General features: G+C 53.2%; 1 protein-coding gene across 2 annotated transcripts in view; it reads right to left on the reverse strand.

Moving 5' to 3' along the window:
* ACAP3 (ArfGAP with coiled-coil, ankyrin repeat and PH domains 3) overlaps window positions 1-9,925 on the reverse strand; it is an 82,547-nt gene extending 72,622 nt beyond the window's left edge. Inside the window, exon 1 of one of the 2 annotated variants that reach the window (XM_066981895.1) lies at window positions 8,669-9,925. In XM_066981895.1, coding sequence (XP_066837996.1) covers window positions 8,669-8,730 — 62 coding nt within the window. In that variant the 5' untranslated portion in view covers window positions 8,731-9,925. Of the gene's footprint in view, window positions 1-7,258; window positions 7,449-8,668 lie in introns of those variants that run through there. The other variant, XM_066981896.1, reaches the window with a different exon arrangement.
* Between the last annotated feature and the right edge of the window lie 335 nt (window positions 9,926-10,260).

The raw sequence follows: 10,260 nt of genomic DNA on the forward strand, positions 1-10,260 counted from the left end.
GGGCCAGCCTGGCCTGCAGCTAGGAATGGACGCGGTGGGGCTGCAGGAAATCAGCCTCCACCCTCCCAGTCCACGGGAATAATTATTCAGCATCCCAGCCCTGCTCCCAGCCCTCTGGGGTCCTCCAGGGAGCGGGGCTGGCAGCTCACGCTCCAGCTGCTGCGTACACAATTCACCTCCACGCAGATACACATCTCCTGGGGCTGTGGTTAAGCCATGGCCTCCATCCCCTTGGCCTGGGACCGAGACACAGTTCCCCAGTGCTCCGACATACAGGGAGTGCTGTAGCTCAAACTCCTGGACTTGCTTCCAAGATCTTAACAGAGCAGGCTCGGCAGTGCCTCAAAGAAGAGGAAGAAGCAATTAGAGAGCTACTGGCAGGTAAAACCCCAACCTCCTGTGCTGGCCAGGATGCCTGCTTCCCCCTCTCCCTCCAAGTCTGCAGTTGCTGGTCAAAGAGCTCGTGCTTCCTCTTCCTTCCCGCACAGGAGAAGTTTGCACGGCGTGGAGTCAGCACCGAGCTGAATCTGCCTTCTTTTTTTCCTGCTTTTTCTCCACCCCGTTTTGAAACAAGCTTTACAGAAGACAGGAACCACGTTCATTACGGGAGGAGCTAGCAACCTGTGCGTGCACCAAACACTTGGGGAACAGGAGCCAAGAATCTCTACAGATGTCTGAAATCAGAACACAGCCCTGTGAGGTACAGGAGAGCTGCAAGCAAGCAGGAACTCTTGCTCCAGGGATATCCGACCTGTCCCCAAAATTCAACCAAATGTGGACTGCAGGGCTGTTTCTAGGGCTCTTTTCTTTCTCCCAGCTAACTGGACTCCCAAAGCCAGCAGCAGTCTGCTTTTTTTAAGCAAAGCCAGTGCTGGGAAGCCAGAAAACCTCATGGTTGCATTGGCTTTCCTGCTGCAAAAAAATTAATACTGTGGCTGAAATTTCAGTGTTATGAAACCAGGTTTTAAAGAGACCGCCGCCTGCTCAGAAGAGCTTGGGATTGCAAAGCTCTTGGGCTTGATTTTCATTCTTCCTTCCCCATCTCTGCTCTCCCACCGCCCCTGGAGAACAGGGCAGTTTCGGAGGCTTAGCGTCGAGGCGTTACGTGGTCAGCCATTTCAGGCACCTCGAGGTGCAGCAATTAACACTATCTTACTCTATAAAGGCTACAGGAAGACGCAAGCTGGCGGGGAAACCGGCTCTGTCAACAGCTCCATGTATCTGCACGAGGGTGGGCAGACTCTACACCATTGCTTCCCATCACCTCCAGCTTCCCGAGTTTCATCGGTGTGCGTGGCAAAGGCCGCGGAGCTATCCCTAGGCTGCGCAGCTCGCCGGCTGTGCAGTGACACTCGTTTCAGCAGGAGCCTGCTGAGAGCCCACGTGAACGAGGCTACCGCAAGCAGTGGTTCGCTGAACTCTTACCCTGGGTGTGCTCACGCGGCCACGCGGCAGTCCTTCGAGGACCGGGACTGGAAGCCGGAGGCGCTGCGTGGTGCCAAGGCGACCAGCAAAGCTCAGCTACTGAGGCATGTGGCACTCCGTGAGGAAGAAGGGATGGCTCTCCCACAGATCATCTCAACAGCACAGATTAGCTAGCATCAGCATCTCTCCGCCGCATTACCTCTGGGTCTAATTACCCTCTTCCACCACAGGGTTATTGCTCTTTTGTTTTTACCCCCTTTAGCAAGCTTTGCCAACCAACTTGCAGCCCTCTTACGTTCCTTATTACAGCTAGACAACTAGCAGCTGGTGAAACTCTGACCTTGGCTTTCTCGGTGGCTTTTGGCCATCCCAGGAGGCAAAACCATACTTAGCATGTGAGAGACGAAGCTTACACCCAGCAAAACTTCTGGGATCACTCCGAGTGAAGAGCTTTCTCCTTACACTTATCTCACGGCAACCAGAAGGAGAGCCGGGGAGAGAGAAAAATGTCAGAAGAGTGACTGAAGAGGTGATTTTCATTTCCCTGCAAGCCACACGCATCCCAGCCAGCAGAAGGACACGGGGAGGAACAGCTACTGAAAAGGAAAGCGACTTCCAGCTCCCACGCTGATCTGTCAGACAACCAGGAGCATTTCAGTTTGCAAACGTCCTCACTAGGTACATACACAGTCACACAGCAAAGCACGCTCCACGGGGGTTATTAAGCTAACAATTTGCCAAACTATGGAATACCAAAATTCCCCTTGTCTGCGTGCTACACCACGAAACTTGCGAGCTTCATCTCCCATGAGCAGGCTCAGACACCGCATTTCAGCGTTTAATGCTATCCACTGCAAACTCCCGGCTTCTGTCTTCCGCCAATTTTATCCTGGCAACCACACCAAAAAATTCCCTTGCTGATTTGGAGCGTTGGGAGGAAGCCGGGGGGTTCTAGCTTCAGACCCTCGGCCCTTTGGGATACTCCGCTCGTGCAGTTCACAGGTCAAAGCTACTCAGGAAACTGCTTGCCAAAAATCTGGCATGAAATACCATTTAGGACGCCAACCCAGAGATCTCAAATGAGTTCTCGCCCAGGCGATTCTCTGCTACTTGGGGATTCTCCCTGACAATGACTGAATAAATGAATTACCACCTTCAGATCTGCCCGCACTAACGCAGGCTGGACTGCAGCTTTTCCTTAGCACTTCAGGATTCCCAAGGGAGCTGTGATGTCAGGGAGCCTCAAATTAAGGGATTTTTGCTTCCATATGTTAGCACCTCCGGGGGAAAAAAGCCCTGCACCATGCGAGGGCCCTGCTGTGATCTGCTGTGAAGCTGCCACGGCTGAAATGCAGCGCAGAATCATTCAGCAAGCAGGCTTTTTGGGGTGATGCCACCACAACCACAGCCTTGGTATGGCACAACAAGTGCACGCGGCGACAAAACCACGCGTGGAGGGACGAGCCGCCCTGCTAGACTGGGGACGGACCCTGCCATAAAGCATCCCCCAGTACAACTCCAGTAATGGTCCCATTTGAGGCCTGGGCTCACTTTGGAACGATGCTGAGTAAGCGAGGCTGCAAGGCAGGAGGGGACACGAAGCCTCACTGCGAGCGGAAGGCACCAGGCTGAGGCACAGACATCTGGGGGCTGGACGGACAGGACGGACGGCTGAAACAGGGCGAGCATCTCACGGCTGCGAGAGGAAGCAACCCGACGGCGACACCTCTGCTTTGACTCTCCCCTTCGCGTACTTCAGACCCTGTGACTTTAGAAGCGCAGTGCTAAAGAGTGAGAAATGGAATAAACAGATAAGGGCAGGAGTCATGATTGATACAGATAATGCCTTGCTGCTTTTGCGATAGTATCTTCTCTCTCGTGCAAGTAAAACAGCAAGTGATGGTAATTGTACTCATTAGGCTCCGATTCAAAGAGAAGCTCTCTGTGGGCGTATCTTCTTGTGACTGCAATCGGCAGCAGGGATCTTGCTTACATAAGGAGCCTTGTGTAACGAAAAACAATTCCCAATCAATGCCTGTGCTCTTTTTGTTAACCTGGTTTAGTTAAACAGAGGAAGTCTTCCTGTGGCCACTCTGGGTGTGATTTCAATTTGCTTTTAGGTGACTTCAGCTAGTAAGTCTGGCTGACATCAAACGGCACGTCAGTGGTGTGCAGAGGCAATTAACACCAGCCAAAAATCACACAAGCTATGAAGATCTTTCTGCAGAGGCCTTCACTAACACATGCTCACACAGCACGGACGCGTTAAAACTGGTTACGCCAGCTTTAAACTCCTCTACCTCAATCTGTTATCAGACCTAGCAAGAACAGTTTGAATAAGTGCTTTTAATTCTTCCCGTTCTGTTTGAAACACCCTGGTGGAAGTTAGAAAGTATTTTCTCAAGGTACTTGCTTTTTTCACTTTCTTTTCCTCTGGCAAGCGGCAATTTCTTGCCTTGCACCTTTCAAGGAGCTGGAATTCCTTGCCTGAATTTCCCTTTGCCCAATGAGAGCCACAGGGTCGTGCAGGCAGCGCCCTCAGACAGGGCAAGGACCTGCTCTGGTGGAGCTTCTGCCTCAGTGGCAGGTTTTCTGTCCCTTCCAAGAGGCACGCGGGTCCCTCGGTGGCCCGGCTGGATGCACTGGGGGTGCTGCTGCTGCTGGCTGTCCCCTCGGGTGGTGGCAGCCACAGGAGGTCCTCACGAGAAGACGCCAGCAGCTGAGAGCACACAGAGCCTGCTGGATCCCCCAACACACAGCGTCCTCAGGGACGTCCAGCAGGGAACCCTGACCTTTCAGCAATTAATAGGGTTAATTAATAGCAACGGCGACGGCACCAGCAGCGCTAGGTAAGGACATAACCGCTTATTTCCCTCCCCCGTGGGAATTACCACAGAGACATTTGGGGTTTCCTACCCGCAGAGCGCTGCAGCCAGGCCCGACCCCTGCGATTTGTTCCTCCTCCACCCTCATCCTCCCGAGTGTTGCTGACACCCGGGTCGGGCGTTGATGTCCCTGCCTGTCCCTGAGCACCACGAGCAGCTTCTCGGAGTGAGGAAGGGACAAAGCTGGGGGTACACCTCGGGACCTTGCCCAAGGACATCCATTTCGCACAGGGGAGCCAAGTGTGCTCATCGTAGCGCGGCAAATCGGGTCAACACGGGGCCGGGCAGCAATGGGGTCGTCGCTGCATCGCCCCGACCACTGGAGCCAGGCAGAAATGGGTTCCTAGATTTCCCAGGCTACTGCTAGCTAACCGGAGGGCTCCGCGGGTCGGGGAGATGAAAGCCACAGCATGGACGGGTTGCATTCAAATGTGCTAGAACTGGTCTTTCAAGGTACTCACATTTGTTTACTGGAACAGAATCTGCGTGTCTCTACAAGATGCCCCACAGAAGTAAGGTTCGCTGCCAGCCTGCCGAGCTGCACGCACGGAAGGGATGGAAAATAAAAGTTTTCTTTGTAGCAACTGGTCCCTCCGAAGCAGGAGGCTGGGACGGATCGCTGCGTGTCGACCGCTGCTTTCACTATTTTGACGTGCGACTGGATCCGATTGCTAAAGTAGACTAGTTTGGTAGCCTTATTATGGGATGCCTGATACAGCGTGTGTTTATGCCTATGTAATTGTTTGGTGGTTTTTTTCTTTCTCCTCTGTACAACAATCCGATCATCCCCGGGGCTCAGCACTGAGGGGAACGAGGCTCTTGCAAACCACGACACAAACTCTCCTGGCTGAGGACCGCGATGGGAAACCTGTGTCAGTTCTTGCCGCTTCCCCAGAGCCTTCCCCTGGCAAGGGGCAGGTCACATTACCTACTGCTGTCAGTCTGTGCTGAGGAGGTGGGCGATGTGCTACCTTCTCTCGCCTCATTTTTATCTATACTTTTATATGTCGCTCATTTTGCATGGTATTTTAGTTTTCGATAGTTGCAAGCTTTTAGGGATGCATTACTAGGCATCTCTGCCCCGCGCTAGGAGGAAAGCCCATCCCTGACACACAGCTAAGGGCTCTCTTGTACCATCAACGAATAATTGTAACACAAGAACTAATTAAAGAGTTGGGAGGAAGAAAAGTACACGAGGAGACTAAACTCCTTGGAGGAGCCTAAAACCCCTTGAGAAAGTCTGAAGAACTGTATTTTGGTTTTGGTTTTGCTATAGGCCCGCAAATGTCAGTACTTTGTCACTGTTTCAAGTGGTAGCGGTTACAAATTCCCCTGCTATACGTATTGCAGCCCTCCTGAAACGCACAGGCTTACTTCTCCAGCCTAATCTCTTGTTCTCCCTTTAGCAGGCAGACTGTGTCTAGCCATTGGGGAAATAGTTCATAATTCCGTGCTTAAATAACTGGCTTTTGATAGAGGTCCAGCAGAGTGCTCTGAGGGCTGTTTTGTTTTTATGGATGGAGCAGACAGAGCAGAATGATGCTGCCTGCATACTAAGAAACTTGGCCCGGAGCCCACACGCACCAAAGGCAAAATAAATAAATAAACATATCAATCAACCCTGACGTCACCGGGAAAAGGGTCACTGCCATGTGGAACGAGACATCTGGACAGTGAAGTCACCGCGCTGGAAGGATGCCACCGAGCAGTTCACATGCTCGGCAGCACAATGGGGTAAAATGACAGTTAAAAAAAAAAAGGAATAAATCCTAATTGATGCTAAGCGAGCACAGGTTTAAAGACAGAGCTTCGTACCTCCTGCAAACCTATCCGTGCATCTAACTTTTTCCCAATCAAAAGCTCCCAGGACACCTAAATAAGACCAGCCCGTCACCTCACACGGTACTGTCCTTTACACCTTCAGAAACAGCTCTGGAACAGGCAAGAGCAGGATCTCACCACGCAATTAGAATCAAAATGCGGGGAGGACCCTTCCCCCAGCCCCGCAGATCCCCATAGCCGGGGTAAATTCGCCCCACGAGCGGCACTTGCCCAGGTATTTGCGTTACCTGCAGCTGCACGCAGCCACGCACACGCCTGCAGAGAACGGCAATTGTTCGGAGCAGCCACGGCACCAGGCCACCGCAGCCTTTTGTACGGAGCTCGCATTCCAGGAAATTATTTTTAAACGCACCGGGAGGAAAATGCAAAACCTTCCGTTTAATAAACAAAACCGTTCAGAGAAGGTGCAACGAGACACGTCTGCTGAGAGGGGAGCTCCCTTGGCAACTCTCGCCCCTGCCCACACGTCCAAGCAACTTGCTTGTGCGGGCTATTGTCTCTTTCCTTCTGTCCCCATCCAAGCACGGTATGGAAAGCAGCGGGAGATCGCCGGCCGTGGAAGCTGCCAGCTCCCCCCTTTCTAGCACCAGGACATCCTGCCCCATGCCGACACCTCGCCAGGATGCTCCTGGCATCTGCACCCAGGCCGCGGAGGCTCCTCTGCAGCCGGGGGCATCGGTGCAACCACCCGATTTAAACGCAGCACCGCCAAGCTCGAGTCTTTGTGTTGTCGGAGCCCGGATTCCTCCTCCAAGACCGCTAAACCTCCCCCCAGCCCTCCGAGAGCTGGGGATGGGAGCGCTCGGAAAATGTCCGCGGGTCTCGGCGCCGGCTCCCCGGGCGCTCCTCGGGCGCTCCTCGGGTGCTCGCCGGGTGCTCGCTGGGTGCTCCCTGGGTGCTCCCAGGGGGGGAGACTCCTCCAGCCGGGCTCCCCAGCGCTGTCCCCCGGCAGCAACCCGCTCCTCGAAGCGGCCCCAGCTGCGGCTCCGCATCCCGGAGCGCCGAGCGCTGGGGGTCCCCCCCCCCCCCCCCCCAAAAAAAAAAAATTCCTGGGGCAACGCCGCTTTCTCCCCCTCCACCACCCCCCCCTTTTTCCCCGGGCTTACCGGAACCGGGGCGAGTCCTTGATGCACTCCTCAAACTCCACCGTCATCCTGGCTGCTCGGAGCTCAGCGGAGGAAGCGCATCGCCCGGCGGCGGCGCAGCAAGGCGCGGCTCAGCGCCCGCCCCCCCGCCGCCACCGGGAAGGGCCGGGCGGGGGGCTCCGGGCAAAGCTCCTCAGCCGGTGCCGGGCTTCTTTTGCAAAGCTCCCGGGGGGCTTTGCTCACCTCCGGGGGTTTGGTCAGCTTCGGGGGGGGGGTGGTTTGGCCAGCTCCGGGGGGTTGCCCAGTTTTTTGGGGGGGGGGGGGGGGGGGTTGCCCGGTTCTGGGGGGGTTGCGCAGCGCCCGGCTGCCAAACCCTTGGTTTCTCCCCTCTAAAGCCCCCCCCCCAAAAAAAATCCCAACCCGAAAGGGTTGGAGCCCTTCGCCAAGTCCAGCAGGCTCAGGGCTTGCCCGTGTCCCTGGGCACCCTCTTGGGCCACCCTCTGGGTGAAGAATCGGTGCCTGACACCCAGCCCGAGCCTCCCCTGCGGCGGCTGCACGCCCGCTCCCTCGGGTCCTACCGCCGGCCACCGACTCGTGCTAATTCAGTGGTTAAAAATAATTTCTGGCCAGAATGATCTTGATTTTTAAAAAAAAACATTCTGCTGAATCTCAAGAAAGCCCCCTATTTAAAATACAAGCTACCAAAGGGACCGTTTTCTCAGCTAAAGGCTATACAAGGTATAAGTCTTCCTATTTTTTTCAAGGTTTCCTTGATTTTTTTTCCCTAGCTTGGGACTACAAACGGATACTGGGGATCTCCAAAGGACCAAATAGGCAGAAAACTAGTAAAAAACTTAACAGCCAGCCGGAGGTGCAGCCCCTCGCCTGCACATAGGGTTTGTCACCACGTTGTGGGTGCTGAGGAAACAGATTGACCTGTATAGGATGCACGCGGCAATCCCGTACCAGTAGTGTCAAAAGGATTGGCACCAATCCTGTTACAGCTTAATCTAGTTTTTAATTTTCTGCACACAGTGGATTTGCTGCTGCCATCAGCCATGCAGGAAATCTGCAGTAACTCCGCCGAAGCCAATGTAATCACGCAACATCTGGGCTTGTGGGTCCATGGGAACAGATCACATTTGCTGCAGGACATGGCAATGTAATTTGGCATGGATAAATGAGACTAATTACAATGGGCTTAGTTTGGATCCTCCACCCATCAAGCACCGCGCAGAGAACAGCATAAACTGCACCAGTCACTGCAAGTCTTGCACGAATTTAAGACTGGGAAGTCCCCAGAGTGCAAATCCCCATGTTTTATGAAAATGCCTTCTGTGTAATATGGACCTGAACTAAAACCAGAAGTGAAATGAACACTAGGGCCAGGCGCATCTGAATCTGTCACAAAATGTCACATTGAGGCCTTACCTCAGCCACGGGCAGAGCCATGATGAAACCAGATGAAGGAAGATGCTCAGTGCCATTTCCATACAGACTGCAGCTAAGATTCACCTCTAGGCCAGGCTCTCGTTCCTGTCTGAGCTCCCAGACCTGCTTGATTTGCCAGCCCCAGTCCGGAGTATTGGTGTGCGAATAAACGTCTGACATTGTTTAACACAAGCTGGAGGGCTCTGAGGAGCACAGAAGGCATCTGCTCGGCCCATCAGCTCCGTCCAGAATGGGCAAGGTGACCTCTTGTGGCCTCTGCTTTACCTTGTTCCATGAACGTCCGGTCAATACATTTTTTATTTTCTCTGGCTCTTCCGGCACAGACGAAGGCATGGGGATGTTTCTGCCCGTGTATGCACGCACAAGCTCGGGGATTGGAAATTGCCATCCTCTTCAAAGCTGAGATTCATCAGTTTCGTTACAATGGAGTCTGGATGCCATTGTGCGAACTGAAAGCTCGTTGGATTTTTCCATTCAAAACAGATCGCAGATTTGTGCGAGGTGCCAGGGATTTTTCTGTTACGCTGCTTTGCTCTTTGTTTATACTGCTAGGGTATTTATTGTACACGCAGATATCACACTTCAGTATTTTATAAAGATGAATAAAGATTTTAAAATAACAAAAACAGTCACAAGGAACATCTGCAGCCTCTGTTTATCACTGTCTTACCCTATTTTTGTCGCTGTAGCTGTTATTTACCCGCAGCGATGGTAGCCTGAACACATCTTTTCATAGGCATGCTGAAAAAGACGAACGCAGGCCTGCCCGAAAAGTCTGCATCTGTTTTTTATGGGGACTTTGACACAGATATTGGCAGATTCGGGAACAGTTTCACACAGGGTGGGTTCAGAACATCACAGCCTTGGAGTCAACAATCCCCCACACAAAAAATAATGCAGGAAAGGAGAGTATTGAGGACCACTCACCACAGTAAGTGCTGCCTGTACCCCAGGCCTCACCTTATACGCTTCTTGCCCCATAAGCCTTTCATTTTTCTGTGGGGGCTATTCCTGCTCTGGCACTTTGAGTCTTAATTTTTTGACGTGCTTTACTGACTCCTGGGGTGACCAAAACCCCTCGATCTATGCTTGGGAATAGCCCCAAGGGATCAGCTTCCATCATCAGCTGACAAAAATGAGACAAATAAATAAAAGTTCTCTCAGAAGGTTTCTAAAAAAGCAAATAAATAAAAGAAGTTCTCTCAGAAGGATTCTAAAAAAGAAGCAAATAAATAAAAGAAGTTCTCTCAGAAGGTTTCTAACAGTGAACGCTAAGGCAAATGCAGCCACTTATGAGAAGACAGTCGCTCTGTAAAAGCTGGAGAGCAGCTGAGCAGACGAGGAGGAGGATTTCCGAGGGTTTATTCCCTCACCATCACTGCCTGGGCTCCTGGGGAGGCCGCTCAGGGACTGAATTTCCCTCCAGGCGAACGCTGCAGCGGGGACACGGCGCTGCAGCGCCCTGTGATGGCGGCCGCCTTTCGGCGCAGCCTGGGCCTCGCTGAGGCGGCGCCGGGCCCCGGCGGCGGAGCGTTGCCGAGCCCCGGCCGCCTTCCCCCGGCCCCTCGGCC

Source organism: Anser cygnoides, chromosome 23 (assembly GCF_040182565.1).
Source record: "Anser cygnoides isolate HZ-2024a breed goose chromosome 23, Taihu_goose_T2T_genome, whole genome shotgun sequence".
NCBI lineage: Eukaryota > Metazoa > Chordata > Aves > Anseriformes > Anatidae > Anser > Anser cygnoides.